General features: G+C 41.3%; 1 protein-coding gene across 4 annotated transcripts in view; it reads left to right on the forward strand.

Moving 5' to 3' along the window:
* The window catches only part of MAP7 (microtubule associated protein 7), a 1,007,524-nt gene that overhangs the window by 901,208 nt on the left and 86,803 nt on the right, over positions 1-19,513 (forward strand). For all 4 annotated transcript variants that reach the window (XM_078649192.1, XM_078649193.1, XM_078649191.1 and 1 more), the window contains exons 17-18: positions 9,774-9,825; positions 14,666-14,792. In XM_078649192.1, coding sequence (XP_078505318.1) covers positions 9,774-9,825; positions 14,666-14,792 — 179 coding nt within the window. The remainder of the gene's footprint in view (positions 1-9,773; positions 9,826-14,665; positions 14,793-19,513) is intronic.

The following is a 19,513-nucleotide window of genomic DNA, read 5'->3' on the forward strand; positions in this document are numbered from 1 at the left end:
ATCAACCACTGTTTCCAATCAGGATGTGTTCTGTTTTGGTTTAATATATGGTTTACGTCTATCTCTTCATCTGTAGAAGTGTTGCTAAACATTGTTGGCTTTGGAATAGACGGTTTAATTAAATCTTTGATTTTGGCTAGGCCAAGACAGGTGGTTTGTTGAACAGTGTCATTTAAAAATGTCATTTGTTCTGGGATCATGCAGGCTCTAAACAAAGCTTCTATACCCTGTACTTGCCAATCTTTGGTACCCCAAACACTTTTCAATTCAACATTTTTTCCCCAATAATCAAAACCAAAAGTATTCATTTTTTCAAAGAATGAGTCTGAATATAACAATTTTGTGTTGGTTATCTTGGTCTTGGTCCCTGTTTTGTTTGACAATTTAAAATAAAATGTTTCAGCATTACTTGTGTTAAACCCTGAAAAATATGAGTATTTGTCGTAAACGGTTCTTGAGCTCCCTTTTGGAGGTGTTGCACAATGTTCCCATTGATTATAATTTAAAACATTTCTAGGTTGTGCAGATCTATGTAAAAAATGGTTACCATAGTGGTTATAACAGTACATACTATCATAATTTGTAGAACCCTGCAAATAATCATGTTTGGTAAATTTAGCAGACATTACTAAGTCAGACATCATATTATTAATGCTTTCGAAGTCCCAATCATCAGCAAATGAGTTTGGTTTTACAAAGTCACTCAAGGAGATCTTAATTTGGTGTGGATATTTCAGGATCTCGACCGGACCATAAATTTCATAGTCAGTGTTGTCCCAAGCTACCCCACCAGGTATCGGATTGGCTGTGAAGTTGGCTGAAGAAAGTTCTCTTTTCTCGACGTGTGAAGATGTGTGTGGTTTGAGGATCAAGTTGATTTTCTGACTTGCTGTGTCCATTTTAGCATATTTTCCCTCAATGAAGCGTCCCAAAGTTAGTATCATGATGAGCCATAGTATGAGGATAAATGCACCAAAACCCACCCAAAATTCAATCCATGGAGAAATCAGATATGTTTCTTTCAGTTGTTTCAAAAGTTCTTTAGCTTTATCTTTAAAGGTTTTTGATGATGGCTGTGTCTTTGATTCACTGAAGCCTTCAGAGGAATCATCGAAGTTTATGAAGTAGCCGGATGCAGTTCTGTCAATTGTTCCAATTGGTTCAGTATTTCTGTTTCTTGCATTTTCGTTTGGTACTTCAGTATAGATTGGTGTGTCTCTACTAAATGTTTTTATTTGGGATTTCAGAGGTCTTAGTTCTATTGCATTGTTGCATAGTCCATGTTGTTCTTCTGTAGGCGTTCCGAATGTGATGAGCCTTTTTGTTAGGACCTCTGTACTGGTAGCAAACCTTGGTGTTCTGCTACTTATTGGGAGTCCACTTGGCCTATTGTTTGTTATCGGCCACATGATTGTGGTTTTACCAGGTCGATGGATACAACTCGGTTCTCCTTTTTACCAGCAAGTGGCGGTAGTACAACTGATCTTGTCCCGTTGACAGACAAGACAGGAACTGCTTTTCTGTAAGAAGGCCCAAATTCCTTCTTTACCGCGATCTTCTCCCTGACTAGATCCCCGACTTTTGGAATCCAGACAGGTCTTGCTGGGACAGGTGGTGGTTCTTCAGTGGTTGTTGGCTGTTGTTTCAACTTTATGTTGCTCAGGTCTTTTCTTGTTTTGTTTAAGTCCTGCAAAATAGCCAAACGGTCTTTGATATCAAAGCTTTTTTCTTTCACCACTGAAGTCTGACTATCAATGTCAGAGATCATCATCCTAGTTCCAAATAATAATTTGTACGCACTGAATCCCTTCAGAGAATTTCTTGGCAAGTTATTGAGACTACGTTGGACACTTATTAGATGTTTGACCCACCCAGCTCCCGAACCTAATACCTTTGCCGTTATAGATTGCTTTATGTCACGGTTTTTTCTTTCAACAATTCCGTTCCCCTCAGGGTGAAATGGACAAGAGTACTGCAATTGCACGCCCATGCTGACCATGGCCTCCTTATAAGCCCGAGAGCTAAAAGCAGGACCATTGTCCGAATGCAGCATTCCAATTGCGTATGTGCCGATAAAGACTCGCAAATCTTTTATAACAGTTCTGGCGTCAGCCGTTCGCTGGGGCCACATCCATATGAATCTCGTGCATGAATCGACTGCGACCAAGATATATTTATAGTTACCATCCCTTTGTAAGGGACCACAGTGGTCTAGATAAACACAGGCTAATGGTTTATCCGAGATTAGAAGGGGCGTCTGCGCTGGACGTCTCACCGTTGATACTTTCATTTTTTGACATATCTCACATTCTAGAACATAGTTCCTTGTTTGTCTTCTCATTTGTGGCCACCAGTATCTCTGTTTTAATAATGATACTGTGGCTGAGACGCCAGCATGGATAGAAGCTAGCCCTTCGTGTGCCGCTATTATTAGTCCTAACCTATGTTCCATGTTTGGAATTGCCCTATCCCCCACTCCAGGGATTCGAGCAAAAGGAACATTGTTTGCATCAGTTATGTATGAGTATTTTACTGGAAAGCCTTTCGGGAGTGTGTCTATCGAATCCTTTTCTGAAGCGCTGACAGCTTGTAATATTTCGCTGTCTATTTTTGTTTTTGACCGGGTGATGGCAGCTACGGAAGCCGTTTGCACAGCTGCCTTCGCGGCCTCATCAGCCAATGAATTCCCTGCAACGTGAACGCCATCACGTTGATGACTCAGTGTATGTATCACGTGAGTCTTTGGTAGTTCTTTTTGTAAAAGAACTACTTGTTCCCAGAGCATTTTATGCTTGATTGTGCCACCTTTCGCATCCTTGAAACCATTCTGAAGCCAGACCTGCAAGTATTCATTGTAAGACTGAACGCAATAATACGAATCGCACACTATGAGTGTGGGGAATTCTCGATCGGTATTTTCAAGCGCCATCTTGAATGCCAGTAGTTCAGCTCGCTGAGCTGTACAATCTCCTAAAGATTGTGTTTTAGTGATTGTTGGTTTAAATTTTCCTTCGTGCCAGCGACCTTTAACGATCGCGCACGCAGCACTGTAAGCTTGCTTACACCCCACTGCGGGTTGTGCTGATCCGTCTGTATATATTATACAGCCGTAGTGGTCTAGAGGCAGAATTTCGGTCGGCGGAGGACATTCAAATTCATATTGGAGAAATTCTTGTGTTTTTAAGTAAGGATCAAATTCGTACGCCACGTCTGTTGCAGCAAGAGAATTAGCCCATTGTATCCATCTCGGATGGAGTGCTTTAGCATTTGGAATGCTTGCCTTTGTTACCGCCTCTAGGGCTGGTATTGGTGTCACGATTATTATTCGTTTACCTTGTGCCAGGGCTCGTTCTTTTGCTATAGCTGTCTGAGTTGCCGTAAGAATTTTTTCCGTTGGGCTAAATTTCATTTCAGCCTTAGTGTACAAGTGTGATTTGAATGCAATTGGTACCTTTTCTCCCTCATTAGAGGTCAGGTATGTGAATCCGCATCTCCCTGGGATGACTCGTATCACAAGATTGCGTGTGTTATCACGTGTTTCTAATTTTGTTTTAATTAGCATGTCTGTTTGTAGGGATCTCAAAATTTCTGTGTGTATTTGAGTCCAATTGGATCTTTTAAAATCTGGTTTTATTAGATCATAAAGGGGTTTGACCCTTTCTGCGTAATTTGTAATGTATGTTCTTCCGAAGTTTAGGAAGCCTAGAATTGACTGTAGGTTTTTTAGTGTTCTAGGTGCTTGGAGTACGGCACATTTTTCTAGGAAATTGTAATTTCTTTTTTAGTTGAGCAGGTTCCTTGTCTTTGGACTTGGCGTGCTCTTCTCTTTGTTCTGATCGTCCTCTTCTTTCCGATTTCTGCGAGGAAGTCTGAAAAGATTGAGAGGGACGTGTATCAATGTCTTGATATCTATCAGGCTTTTTAATATTATCCCTATTTCTAAGGTTATAACTTTTCCCAGAGGGGTCACTCTGAGGTGACCTGTGTCTCTGGTTCGGAGATTTTTCTCTTCGCCTAGGAGACCTTCCTCTGGACTGGAATTTCTTTTCTTTAGGATTGGATTGTTTGTTTCCATCCCAGTTCTTTTTTGGTGATGTAGAATTATTATTAAAAAATATTTTTTCAGGACTTTCAATCAGTTGCGGTTTTACTGGTATTCCACCTAAACTATCTCTACCTAGTTCCTCATAGGATTTTTCTATGATTCTGGCAATTTCAGCTGGTTGGTCTGCTATATCTGTCTCTTTTAACCTCTGGCGGATCGCCACGTTTGCTGCTTCTCCTTTTATGTTGGCTAACAGTATAGCCGAGACCTGCTTGAAGTCTTTCAGTAATTTCATACCAAGAGTTAAAGCGGGTTCAGGACCATATTCATCTTGAATTTGTTTTAGCACATCTGGTATTACCGAAATGGATGGAACACTGTGCGTTTTTGTGTAGATGGAAGCAAAGACTGTACCCCAAGTGTCACAGTCCTCTATGTGTGGTGCGATTCCCATTGGGAGACAGATAGTCAGAATCCTGTGTTTTTCTAACGGGGTGGTGTCTGGAAACACCGCCTCTATTTGGGTGATTTTCTGTGCCAACCAGAATGGTATTTGTTCCCGTTTAGCCGGTACTTTACCTAGGCAGGATTGGATGTTCTGTGGTGTAATTTTATTTGTGTTCCCCTGGTGAGGGGTCAGCTGTGGGAGTTTAATCGCTGGCTGAATTGTTGAAGTCCGCATCACATATTGGACTAATTGTCTGTGTATTTTTATTAATTGTTTTAGCTGTGTTAACAGCTCTGCTGCTGGCATCTCATTGATGTCTGGATGTGGTGTGTATCCGGCTAGGACCGGCCACGTTGCTCCTGGTCTACCAAAGGACCGAGCCTGGTGATGTGATTATTATGTTTTAGGGCGCCATCAAATAAGAGCAAATGCTCTTGAAATTTGAGTGGTACTTCCACCTCCTCGAAAGGAGTGTACTCATTAGGAGGTTCCTCTATTTTGTAATAGTGGAAGTACTTTGTTACAGCATTTTCTGCTGGAAAATGTATCCATGAATAGTATACCTCTGTCTGCCGATATTCGTGTGCCTCAATTACGAATATGACTGTGCCACCTCTAGGTGTCAGTCCATTTTCTATAAGTTTTAGAGTTATAGATCTCCTTTTGATGACCGGGATGAGTATTATATCCCCGTCTGCTGCTTGCATGGTAGCATCAGCTGCTGCGAGTTCAGTTGCTAATCTAACTGCCTCTCTTTCATCCTCATTGTCTGACATTTTACTGACAGGATGGTTATTTTGTTTGTTTGCAGATCAGGTTTCTTGTGGAAACAAAGATTAGATTAGATGCACAATATTTTGGAACTGTTTATCCTTCAACGTTGACTATACCAAGAACCATACATAGGAGTTCCCTCCTGCGAGGTCTGGCGGATATAACCTTTCACCCACTCCAGACGTCTTTGGAGTATTGTGGGAAAAGGGGTCTGAGTGAGAAAGCATGACTGAGTTGCTCTAAATGTCTTACGTTAGTTTTATCGCCCTTTCCAAACGCGTTGGGCGCCATGTAGTGTAGTTCCTATCATCCCAATAGGCTCTGCGCATTGGAATAATACCTACAGCAGTAAAGGCCTAGACCAGACGTTAACTAGGTCTACTACTGTCGATACTAGACTTAAAGTTTTGGGTTTGCCAGCTTAGCTCAGAGTTCACTAGAAACTTTCTCGAATGTTCAAGGAGGACTTAACTTCCCTGATTAGACAAGAAGGGATTTAGTTTCTGACAACCATAGAACATGACAACTTTGCTCTCCCCTAATCAAGAGTATATCTCGAGAGTCGTGTGAACAAAAGGCAATTTATTTTACTCAGTCAGTACGTGCATTCTAAGTCTCATCAGATTGTAGAGAAAAGGAAGAGACGGGCGTGTTCAATAAAAAGGTGTTATTTATTGATCAGTCTCTTTTTTCGTACAAGAGAAATGGATCGATATTATTGCAATACTTATAGTTAAGTAAAGTGCATACATTAGAAGCAGAAGTATAAAATAATACTGTAAAAACATTGATATGGTTTCCAAGCCATAAGATGTTTTAAAATGAATAAAATATATTACATACACATATACATTTGACTAAACGTACTCAACTGGTGTTTCTAGATACGCCTACCCCGTGTACCTGACCTAAGTCTAATACGTGGGCGGGAATAGAAAGTTACAGTTTAAGTTAAGTTTGTTTTTGCCAAGTGAATAACTAAAGAATTCTCTGTGAGAGGTTATTCAGTTCTATACCTGGAAGTTAGGATGAATGAGGAATGGTATCTCTCTCTCTGGTCTCGATATTCCAGGCTGCCTGCGAGGGCTACCCAGAAACGCCGGGGCTGGAATTCTCGGCAGGAGAAGTCAGCGCGTCTCTCAGCGCGTCAGGAAGGCGGGGCTGCTGCCAGCGGGGTCTGCTCTGCTCTTGGCTTCGGCAAGTATGGCTGCTCCGTCTCGTCACCACGCGTGTGTTTGCATAGGGCAAGATCGGTAATATTTATACCTTTAAGGTGCCGAGATTGACGTAAGGATGGACATAGATACGTCAGTAAGGATGTCATACGACTTGCTCGTTAGCACATTCTTTTACTGAAGTTCTCGGTGAAATCAAAACAATGGCCGCAGGGTTTTGCCCAGGTTGTCATAGGTTTGATTTGTTATGAGAACTCCGTAGGCCTTATCAGGGGCTGGAGGAATATCGCTTGTCTAATTAGATCGCAAGCGTTATGACCTAATCAGATAACACGTTCCTGTGCCGTAGTGTGACTGCGTCAGATAACGGTATCTGCATCATGGGGATTTTCTGCCTCATGGGCTGATTACTTAGTTAACTTGTTAGTTTGCTAACCAGAATAGGGTCAGGAATAGGGGGATCGATTCAGAACCTATAGGAATACATCACAGAACACAATATCCCACCCAACTCTGTCAACCATGTTCCTAGACTCAAGGTTGATCACTACATTAGTCACATCTAGGCTAGGGACCATGGAAAATATGTCCGATGGTCTCCACATGTATTCACTGCAGTACTTGCCTACTACACGCCATGTCTAGCCTCATGTCTAAATCTAATGCATTTTGCTAAGATTTTAGAATCCGCATTTTCAAGGTTCAATATTTTAATTTGCACAATTGTATTAACAGTTTGTCATTAACTGCTTGGTTAATTCTTCCTTATCTTTCATTGTGATTTTCATTTATATACAACAGTTGTGTGGCAATGTGTGCATGATTTTTGTCATGACAGAATGCAGCACAGACATAAGTAAAAAGTCATAGGCGTTTATGATATGCTTGCAGACAAGCATAAATTACAGCAGAAGAGCCATTATTAAACCTGCATCAATTTAGTTTTTGTTGTCTATGATCGTCATACATGCTTTATTCGACATTTTGTGAATACAACATATACATACCATCTAAACACTTAGGAGGTGCAATAAACCTACGTTGCGTAGACAGGGTTTTATTGGCTGGGATTCCGACTGAAGGTTTTTTTGATCAAGAGATAATTAAAAAATAATTAAGGGTGGAAAGAATAAGGAAACGTGTATTACCAGAACAGTAAATCGTGGAACATTTCAAAAAGAGGGAATTCAATAATTCACTCTGATTTTAGTGAGATGAAAAAAACATCAGATATAGTAATCAGTTTGTACAAAGTTGAAACCCTCTTTGATTACGTTTCTGGTTTATGTACTCTGACTATTATGATCTGCTTTTCCTTTAAACCACTTGCATTAGTGATGGTCTAAAACTGTCTGTGATCTTCAGATGAGTTAAGATATTTTCAAAGTATGGCTGAAGACATTAGTTCCAGATATTACGAGGTTAATAAAGTGGTAATTACAAATATAGATAGATTGGCAAAAACTATTTTAAACATACCCAAAAGCTGGTGCACTAGAACTACAGCTATCATCGATTTCTCAGCACCCATGTGCAACCAGAATCATGAAGCAGATAGTGATCACCCAGCTCCAGTTATTCACACACAGAGTTTACTCGATTTTGGGTGGTCTGGATTTTCTCTAGCCCGTATGCTGGCATTGTCTTTTTTGTACATAAGAGAAGTCCTTTTGTAAGCACTCTGTGCAGCATTTGATATAATGGATTATTCACTCATCCTTCACAGACTGGAGGACTGGGCTTACTGATGTTTCAAAGTACAACCATTCCTGCTTCGCCTAATTTGAGCAGTATGTAAAGGCAGTGGGTTCTAATTTAAGGAGTAATGTGGGCTAGAGAAGATTATTGCATTAGTGGCCTAAAATGTTTTGTTCCAATTTCCTGTTTCAGGAAACTACAATCTTACCTTTAAACCCTCAGGCTCTGAGAAAATGATTGACGTCTTAGAAGGACATTTCCCAGGTGTAGGAGGTTGCTGGGCAGAACACTTGAAGTGCTACGGTAAAATGACCACCTCTCATCAGATGCCAAAAAGCTGTCAAAACCCGACATTACTGGTCAGAAAGAAAGACATAGCCCGCCACTTGCTTATGGACTGGGGCATGTTCATGTCATCCCATAGTCCAGGGATTACCCAGAATTAAAAAATAAAAATGGGATTTCTCCAGAATGGGAAAATCCGGTGAAAAAACATGAAAATTACTCTGGACATAGCTCAGTGCTTTTACGTGGAAAAGACAATATCCAGACGAACTTGAGACAGCACATTGTTGTCACTGCTTAGCATAATAACCCACTGATTCCCCATTACATCTGAAGGTGGCATTATACTTTTAACACACATTTCTACACCCACCCAGGCCCCCAGAACCATTCTGAAAACACTATTTGATACTCATAAGGTTCATACACAATCCACAAATGTTATTGGCAGTGCCCATTGACTGTATGATTGTATATTGCCATACCCCAAACCTTGGTGGAAAATTTAAAAATGTACTAAACTGGCTTGGTATCTCTTACTCACTCCCCAGACTGAATAGCATTCAAAATGCATCACCCTGTCCACTGCTACTTGATCAAGCCAACAGAATCACTCCCTACAGGTACTCTACTCTAAACTGTGATCAGAGTATGATTCTATGTTTAGATATGGCTGAAGTGACAGATGGTTCACAGACTATTATCTCCTGTCTCTCAGTGGAACACTCCCCAAGGACCACATAACCTTTTAATTGCATATTCTAAAATGTCCTCCAGTGGCTTCCATAATATACTTTAAAGTATTAATTTGCTGAGGGCTTTCTCAGAAATTGGCCTTTGCATTTTTTGACACTAGCTGCCACAGAGATACTTGTCAACATCTTCATTAATTATACCATTTCGAAAATAACCATAATAAAATATGGTTCACAATCATTGGTTTACTGTGGCTCTAGTTACTGGAATGTGTTTACACTAGTAACAGATCAGTTGCATTGCAAATGCTTGAAAGATCATCCGCTGTGCCGTGTGTAGATCCCTTAATGCATAAGAACATGAATGTCTTGTAAGTATAATTTTTCTAAAATCTAAACATTAATATTTTTAGTTTTGAAATTGTGTTGATGTTCTTATATTTTATTCTGTATTTCAGAGCTTCAAGCAGCCATCCTGCTATAGGCCATATATATTTTTGAGAAAAAAGAATTAAATAGCAAATGAATAATGGCCCTAAATGTTAAGTTTCTTTTTGTTTCGCCAGTCAGTTGACCAGTTTTCCGTGCAGTAGACATTGTTAGCCACATAAACGTTATCTTTCTAACTAGTTACCTGTTTTTCTCTTGTACAGCAATCAAACACACAAAGAAATGGAGAAATTACCAGGGCAGCTAATGAAACAGGTATTTATTCTAGTCTATTTTAAGAATGCAGAAATAACTTCTCATTATTAACCAATAAATCTGCAGTTTAAGGACTAAAGGAGGTTTGCTAAACCGTGCTCCCTTCAGTGTTGTCTACAGTGATTTGTGTACATTTTATGAAGTGTGACCCGATTATCCCCTCCTGCATGCAGAAGACGATATAGAATCATGCATGCATTACAGCGATATTGTTAAAAGTGCACTATAAACACTTTTAAATATAAGTTATTAGTATCTCTGATTGAGAAAAAAAGTATTGATTATCGACCAACAAAGGAAGTTATTAAAAAATGTTTGAATACGCTGTCACTGTACATCTTGTATTGTTACCTTCTGAAGCTACCACGAATAATAATGGTCTCATAATGGTTTCATACATCGGAAATGTTATTTCTACCAAGTTTTTTAAGTGAACATGATGCTGTCAAATGTTGGTGTGCAACACTAACCTTGATTTGTTATTTTTTCCAATCATTTCGTTCTGGTTTGTAACAATAACTTGGGTTTATTATTTAAATATTAAGTATTTTTTAGACTCTAAATAGCAGGCTGATCAATATATCCTTTGAACTTCTCATTTCTAAGGAAAATAAAATTGTATTTGTTTTTGGAAAAATCTCATTGGTAGTTAAAATTACATTTATATTGGTGCATAGCTGATAAGATGAGAGCATGCACAATAGTATTCTGATTGTATCTCTCCTGCATCCTCTTCTCCCAGCTTTGCATCACCCCTGCACATAAATAGTATGTTGGGCTTGTGACTTCCACATATTGTTATTTTAGTTAGTTACAGTTAGTTGTATCTCACTGCAGTCACTTCACTGCCATTCTCAGACTTTGCTGATTCTCAAAGCTTCACCCAGTCTTCGCTCTTCATTGCCACACTCACACTTCATGGGAAATCGGCGAAGGAGTGACATGCCAGTAGACCCAATGCCAGTGGGTTCCACATCATTGGATGGCCCCCTTTCAGTTCCCTGTGAACGTTTTGATGGGTCACACTGGCCCAACAATATCACCACCTAAAACAGCTAAAGAGCCTACCTACAAAGTGGTAGCATGCCTTGGAGAGTGAGAGAAGCAATTTGGGCGAACAACACTGGGGCATGATGGAAAGGGTCTATTGGAGACTATAGTTGTCACCAAGTGTTGGTGCACCTGGATCCCTGTAACCACTTGTGGTGAACACTTGATGTTCATAAGTGAACAGGGGACTCTCACAGTTCTAGACTCAATGCAAAAGGGACTTTTGGCACACTTGCAATCAAGTTTCAGTTAACCATGTCTGGGCTGTCGCTAGGTCAAGTTCAGCGCCTCTTGCAAGGTTAGGTTCTTTCAGCACCTGGCTACTCATTTATTTCACTTTCATGTAAATGAAAGGGAGGTTCTGATCATTACTTCCAGATCCTGATGGGACAACTACGTGGCAGACAGGTGTTCAGGGCCAATTTGGGCTTACCACAGCAGGCTGATTCTCTTTCGGATCATTCCGAGTGCTGGATATTAATTGGCTTTTTATCCCTCCTGCACAGCACCACTTCTCCCAGATCCTGGCCTGTGATTCCTTCTGTAAGTTGCACCCTCCTATAGGAATACATCCAATATTACACCTCAGTTCAGCAAGCAGACTCCTTTCCTCAAGTGTCTTCCAATCAGAGCAGTTTCTGTTTTCACTGGGTACAAGTGAAAGGATTGTAATCAAAATGGCTCTTGTCCAGAATGTCCAACCTAGGTTGCCTCCTTCCATGGCAAAGGAAGCATTAAACACCCTTTTGAAGCAGGTAGCTGAGCAGAAGCTTCTGATATCCTCCTAACTGTACATCCTCTCCATGCTATGGAAGGTGTGATTGTAGTGTTTTTATATAAAACAGGAAGCTCAGCACAGGGCAATACATTGTATTTTGATGGGAACAACGTCTTTAGTCTCAGCAGATGAGATACATGAACAGTACAAAATAGGCATGATGGAAAGCCTCATTATTTTTATTTATTTTGCAGTGTGTATATTCACAAACAAAATTCCTAGTGTTGCCTGACTATAAACCTAGTACAGCTAATACAAAAAAGAACTTCGCAAGCAACAGCACCTATAATATTGTAGAATCGCCATTGATAGTCACAAATGTTAGAATGTTCTTACCTCTGTAAAAATAATGCATGCGGAGCCTGTAAGACCTCTATTGCTGGCTGCACCCTCATGGCAGAGCATAGTCCATCTTCTCAACTACTGAAATTGAGAGACAAAGGCTGAACCAATGAGAAAAATCTGATGTAGCCATATTCCCAGATTTCACACTAAGAATACAGAAATGATGGAAAAGCTTTGATGTGTTGAGGGTGTTTCTCTGCGATAGGGGACTGCGATAAATAATGCTATTCCTTGCGTTGCTGCTGGCAGTTATTGCTGAAGCAAAGGCATGGCATTTTGTGCAGCCAGAAAAAGCTTGGTACTGGTACTGGTTAGATGAGTGTAAGAAATTGGGGTATTAGTTGAGGAGTCCAGGTACCCACTGCAGGTAATAACCACATTCCTTGTCAGGGTAAACCTTCATTGAAGATGAGCTAAACCCCTGGTAGCTATGGCTCATAGCTGACAGGCTTAACTTAGAGGCAGTGCGTAAAGTATTTACGCAGTACTAAAACAGTAATAAAGTCTAAATGCAAAACAATAAAAATCTCAAAATGAATTGGTGAAAAATAGAGGAAAATTGAACAAACAAAATAACACGAATCCAATAAGGGGAACTGGAAATATGAATTTTGTATGTTTTAGTCAAAATGGCCCCAAATAGTGCCAGTGATAGTCAGAGGTTGTGGTAGAACAGGACCCAGGTGCAATTTAACGCTCGGGGTAATAGAGGGCAGGTCATACACATCAACCAGGTTCACACTTGGTAAAAAGATTTTGTCTTCTTGCTTTAGTCCTTTAAGACCTACTCCACTACAGGAGTGCACTTCTAAATCCACAGGACCTCAGGGGAGGCACCTTGAATCACACAGGGTGTCAGAGTCCAGTCCAGGTACAGTTGCCACTGAATAGCTGGGCAATTTTAAAAGTTGCTATACACTTATTCTTCATTCTTTAGATGTTAAACAAAATGGAAAATTCAATAAAATATGGTTAAAAATGCTTCTAAACTTTTATATTAATCTATTTTCGAAGTCAATGCAAATTTATTATTTGAAAGATATTTGACAGGGCAGGAGCTCTTTAAAGCGTCCGTACAGTTAATGTACGTACAGTAGTCCAAGATTTACAACCTAGCCTTTAGTCACCTTCTTTTTAATAACAGCTATGACTCGGGTTGGTTGGTTTCAAATTAAATTAGTAATTTTTTTAATTATTCTCGAGGGCCAATGGAGGTGGTCATTGGAGGACAAGCCCTAAAAATAACCTCCTTCAAAGAAGGTTTTAAGGTTCTTACTTGGAAGTTTAGGAATTTCAAAAAAAGATTGTAGCCTGTGTTAAAATGTATTTTGAAACTAACCATGGGAGCTCAAGCCATGCATATTACAAGACAGTGATACTTGAGATTTGTGAATCAAGCAAATATCAATGAGTTAAAATTACAAGTCAAACTCAGTAGCATCCCTCAATTGACTGACCATATTCGGGCAGAAATACATACATATTCTAAACGGAGCAAATAATGTCCTCTTCCAACTATAAGCTGCATCTGTATGCTCACAGTAGCAAGAATCGCAGACTCCTTGCCTCGCAGGCTAAAAATTAAAATGTGACAGAGGTGGTCCACTGTAAAGAAAGTTGTAAAATTATACTCAAAGTTTAAAGCCTCCTCCCAAATCATTAGAGGAATATTTCTGAAATCCTCCCCATCGCCAGCCTAGAAATAAATCTTTTCACTGGCATTATCAACAGAAAGAACAGAAACAGAATGAGTTATTATACTAATTCCTCACTAATTCTGTTTGGGTTCAGAAGTAGCATGCTGCACATCAAAAAAGTGCTTTAATACCTCATCAGGAGTAGCAAGCACTAGAGAAGTGCAAACCCTTCCCTCTTCTATACCACCACTATCCTTTTCAATCCAAATAACAGACTAACATGTCCACCGCTCAAATGAATTTCATATTTCACTATACTAATTCATCACTAATCCTTTTCGGATTCCGGAGTAGCGTGCTACTCGCCAAAAAAGCACTTTGATGCCTCATCAGGGGTAGTAAGCGGTATATTAATTGAAATTTCAATAAAGGACTGCTGGTTTGGAAGGCCAATGGGCGTGATGGGTTAAGCAATGAAATGTATAAAGTGGCACGTACTTCATTACTGAGACAAATACATATTTAGAAGAAACTACAAAAAAAGGATTCCTTGATTTTTTATGCAAAGAAGGCCTTTGACATGGTGAATTGGGAATATCCGGGGGCACATTTTAAGAAGCTTGGGTGTATCTTCTCAGTTCTTCAGGTTGATTGCTTGGTTATATAAAGGTTCTTTAGCACAGTAAAGCGTCAATGGTGACATTGCTTGGTTACATAAAGGTTCTTGAGCACAGTAAAGCATCAATGGTGACATTGCTTGGTTATATAAAGGTTCTTGAGCACAGTAAAGCATCAATGGTGGCATACATAAAAAGATACCATTTAGTCGATACATTTAGGAAGAGATTCATCTGCAAGCTTAGAGAGTATAGGCTGGTCCAAAGTTCCAGGAAGAATAAATGATATGCCGATGTTATTTCACAGTAGATGTCTAACAATCTGATCTCCAGACAATGTTTGAGTTATTAAAACAGTTCTCCATGTCCTGGCTATAAAGCGACTTTGCATGAATGTTTTGTTTTCTTTTTAGCCACTCAACCTGTAGAGTCTGAACAGAAATCTCTGCTTAAGCATGCTACTGAACACCCACGAAATGGAGATCCAGGACCCCCCTCAGAGGTGCTTATTTCGCATCATTTGACAGAATCTTTGGACAGGTAAGAATGCAAGATAGATAGTCACAAATGTAGTCAAACCATCAATAATACTGGTAGTGTACTTGCCTAGTATTCTCAGTGAACCTGGGTAAAGAATTAGGACTTGTGGATGCATCACCTTAGGAAGGGGAGGAACAGTTCTAGAACTTAACATCACCACCCCATCTCCTTTACTGAATGAAAGGGCATAATCTACCATGACAGGCGATAGGGGATTGTTTTATCCATCTAATCACACAGACTTGCCCAATAAAAAATGTAAACGCTTAGAAAGTTACCGTAAATGCATTTTGTTTGGAGGCTACCTAGAAAGAATACGCGCAAATTGACTTTCTCCCAGTGTCCCTGAAGAGCATGCAATATAAAACTGGGATTTCTTTCTAGTTACAGGTTAAAACATCTGTCTTGAAATCTCAGTAACTTTAATTGCGGTTAATGATGTTAAAGGTTAAAAAAAAACTCAAACAATTTGAATATCAGTAAACCTCGTATACAAAACAGCAGATGCTCGAGTATTTTTATTTGGCCCACCAATATTGTACTCTGTCTCAATCCTCTCTACGAGGTGGTGGAACCAATATGGTGTTTACTTTAAAAGGCGTATTTTAGGGATGCTCACTTCAGTAAAATCATTTCTGATGGATGCTTCTAACCATAGATTACAATTCACCTACTGATGCTCACTGGGTGCCACATTAGATCTTAAAACACCAAAATAGCTCCTGGTTGTTGTTACCATTGGCTTCTGTTGTGAATATGCTTGTCTCCAGATTTGAGAGACAGAGCTGTGTATAAATGCTCCCCTGCATTCTGACATCTGGGGGCGCACTCTTTTCTACACCCTTCAACACATTTCCGGAGCTTCCGCCTTTCAATTTCAACTTCTTCCAAAGTTTTTTTTCAAACATATTATTAGCAGTGTGGAGAGATGTTGCTCCCAAAATGATGGAGTTTAACATAACGGGAAGTTCAGCAAGTACCTGAAAAAGCAATCTCTCCGTATGATCACTCTCCGGGAGATCCTGCATCTTCTCAATCACTGATATTTCCTGACCAGCCTTGATCTCCAGAATGCCTACTTCCATGTTCCCATCCATTCCAGGCATCGCAATTCCTCAGATTCATAGTAGCCGGCACCCATTACCAAGTCAAGGGGCTCCTGTTTGGGCTCAGATCTGCAACCGGATACTTACAAAATCTCTTGCCCCAGTTGAAGTAATTTCTGTCATAGGTAGGCTGCACGTTTTCCTGTACCTCGATGACTGGCTGGTAAAGGCACCGTACTTTCATCAAGCGTCGATGGATACTACAAACTTTCCAGACTCTTGAGGTCACAGTGAACTATCAAAAATCTCTGCTGTTTCCTTCAACAAGGATACATTTTCCAGGAGCCACTTTAGACACATTACTAGACAAGCAATTCTTGTCTGCAGACAGACAATGGAAACTCTTAGCGCTAGCCCACAGTCTTCAAACAGAAAACCTGCTTCAGTTCGCCTTCTCAAGTCTCTTCTCAGCCTGAAGTCGTCAGCCATTCTTCTGGTACCTCATGCACGTCTGAAAATGAGACCTTTCCAGGAGGAACTAGACACACAAGCGCTTCAGGTGGAAGGACAATTTGACAACATCATCCAGATCACACCAGTAATTAAATCAGTTCTTCCTTGGTGGAAAAGCTCTGTCAATCTCATCACGATTGATGTTCCTTCCTCTGCTGGCGGAATACATCATTATAACAGATGCTTCTCTAGAAGGGTGGGGAGCTCACTTAAAGATCTTCAAATACAGTTCAAATGGAGTATAGCAAAGTACAAAATGCATATCAACTTTATAGAGCTCAGAGCGATCTCACTTGCTCTCCAAGCTTTCTTACCCAGGATACAGGGATCATCTGTGTTGATAAGAATGAACAACACAACCAGTATGCATTACCTCAGCAAACAAGGGGGTATAAGATCTCCAGTCCTATCACAGGAAGCGCAGGACAAATGGAAGTGGGTGTTAGCTCATCCAATGACCATAAGAGCAGAACATCTCCCAGAGATCAGCAACTATCTGGTGGATACCTTGAGCAGAACAACCCAGAGTTGTCACGAATGGGAAATCAAACAGTTAATTCTGGACGCCATATTTCATCAATGGGGCAACCAAAACTGGATCTCTTCTCATCTCAAGAGAGCAAGAAATGACAGTTTTATGCAAGAATTTTTGATAAGATGGACCAGGATGTATGCGTACACTTTTTCTAGATCGCTTTTATTACTCAGGAAAATGAAAAGGGTACCATGCTGGCTAACACTCATTACTCCATGATGGCCTAGACAACACTGGTTAACAAAACGTCTACTGTTGTCGAAGGAAACCACATCCAGTTGAAACCCCAGACAGACTTACTGTCAATGAACAACAAGCAGGTCCTTCTTCCGGACCCAATTTCTCTGCATTTATCAGCCTGGCTCCTGAACACCATGAGTTCCAACACCTAGATATTCTAGAGGACTGTAGGAATATCCTCGCAAAAGCCAGTGCTGACACCACCAACAAAACATATTGCTTGAACTGTATATGGTGCTAAAATTGAATGTTCATCCTATCTCATTGCCTCCAGAACAGGTGTTACCTGATCTCCAATCTCTAGCCAAATCCGGACGGGTGCACTCTTCTATTAAAATGTGCTTAACCGGAGGAGGAGCTACGCTAGCAACCAAGATGGCCGCGTAAGCTCCCGGCTCCGCCGACCTCCGCCAGCAGCTCGAATATCCTGCCTTCAATCCTGACTTCACACCTGCTCCCCTTGTTTATGAAGTTTTGCTGCTTCTACCGGTGCAATCCCGAGTTTTCTACCTCATCGGTCGACGAAGATATGCCGTGTCTCCATTTTCGGCCTAACATCGTGTGGAAGCCGGGACCTCGATTTCTAACCTATCCGGTCTGGAAGTGATCAACAACGGCCGTGATGACCTGGACTGAGCCCGGTCTCCCGAAGTGTGCCGTGAATTGCTGCTTTTTGGTGACGGTCCTGTGACCGATCTACACAGAGGACACACCAACGTGTTCCACCGGATGCCGTGGTAGGGGTCTGGTGCCCGAAGACCTTGCTGACCTCCCGGGGCCGACGGGACGGGGCCCTCGCTGACGGCAAAGGTGTGTTCTGCTATACGAAGAGCGCCCACTGTTTGACATTTGACTTGCGTGGCCTGTTACCCCGGAGTAGCCGGCCTCCGGGGTTCAAATCCGGCTCTGCCACCCACTGAGAGGGGACGGAGTGGATGGAAGGCACGCCATCGCTGCGGGCCGTCATGGCCGCCATTGAGGCGCTCCATTTACGTACTAGCGCTGTGTTCCGGACACTGATCGTCAAAGTGGACGGTATCCTGGAACCGGAGGTCGACCCTCTGCTGAGTTCTCCGCGGGCTGTAGTGCCAGCGGGGCATCGAATGTCTGGACTCGAGGTCCCTGTGCCGATACCGGCTTTCCTGAGCCCTGGCGGTTCCGAATCACCGACCCTCAAGCCTGTGTTTAATGCCAGCGTCTCCTGTTTGATTCTGTTTCCTCATGCTACATCTATGGACAATCTCCAGTGTGATAACAAGTTTCTCAGTGACTTTTTGGGACATGTGCTGTTCCTGGAGGCATTTCATTGTCTTGTTCGTGAACATTTATCCTGTACTCGACTCTACTGCATTGCCGAGAACTCTCATGGACGCTTTGCCTTTTTTCTCAAGATGGCGGCTCGAGGGAAGGAGACTCTTAAGGAAGATCGTACTGGCCAGGGCTGAATTTTACTGCTTCGATCCGATATTATAGTTTTCAGCAATGCCGGGGTTGTGCCTATAGTGTAACGGGAGTTGGGTGGCCATTGACTATACTCCCCCGACTGGTTTGAATATTTTGCTGAAATGTTGGCTTTATAGCATCTGGGGTGGTCGCTGTTGGCGGGGGGCACGGGAGACCGGGAGTGTGTTTGGTTTCTCCTCCTCCACTTTTTCTCTCTTTCCCTTCTTTTAGGGTAGCTCTTGGGCGACAGATACGCTGCTAGTGGGTTAGGCCGTAGCCATTGCAGGGATGTAGGGTGGGGGGTTAGGGGAGGGTTTTTTTGTTTTTCCTTTGTTTTGTTCTATGGCCCTTTTGTCTTTCCTTTTTTCCTTTTACGAGATGTGGGCTGTTTATTCTTCACGGATCCTTTCTTGCCCGGGTGTCTATACTAGCCTTAATTATCCTGTATCGTTGCGTATGGGGAAGGATGTGGCGTGGTTGTTTTCGATCGTCTCTTAGACTGTTTATTTCTCCTAATTGTTGTGTATAGTCGTGCTTCAACGTGGGTTCCTTATGATGATTCCTGTATGCATAATCCCCCGCCTGTCTCTTTCCCGCATTGTATTGTTTGACGCCTGATGTTTGTAATGCCTACTCTTGTCTTACTGTTACAATAAAAAAATATATAATAAAAAAAAAATGCGCTTAACCGCTATTTCTAGGTATAAAAGAACTTTGGAATCTCCGTCCCCGTCATCTAACAGGCTCATCTTACAATTTCTTAAATGATTATTCAGGTCATTTGCCCCAATAAAGTCACCGCCACCAATATTGCAACTCAACACAATTTTATCCCAGTTGATGAAAAGCCCTTTCTAACCTATTCACAGGCCATAACTCAAATTCCTCTCATGGAAGGTGGCTTTACTCTTACCTCGTACTACCGCAAGAAGAGTGAGTGAACT

The sequence above is a fragment of the Lissotriton helveticus genome, chromosome 6 (genome assembly GCF_964261635.1).
Source record: "Lissotriton helveticus chromosome 6, aLisHel1.1, whole genome shotgun sequence".
NCBI classification, from domain to species: domain Eukaryota; kingdom Metazoa; phylum Chordata; class Amphibia; order Caudata; family Salamandridae; genus Lissotriton; species Lissotriton helveticus.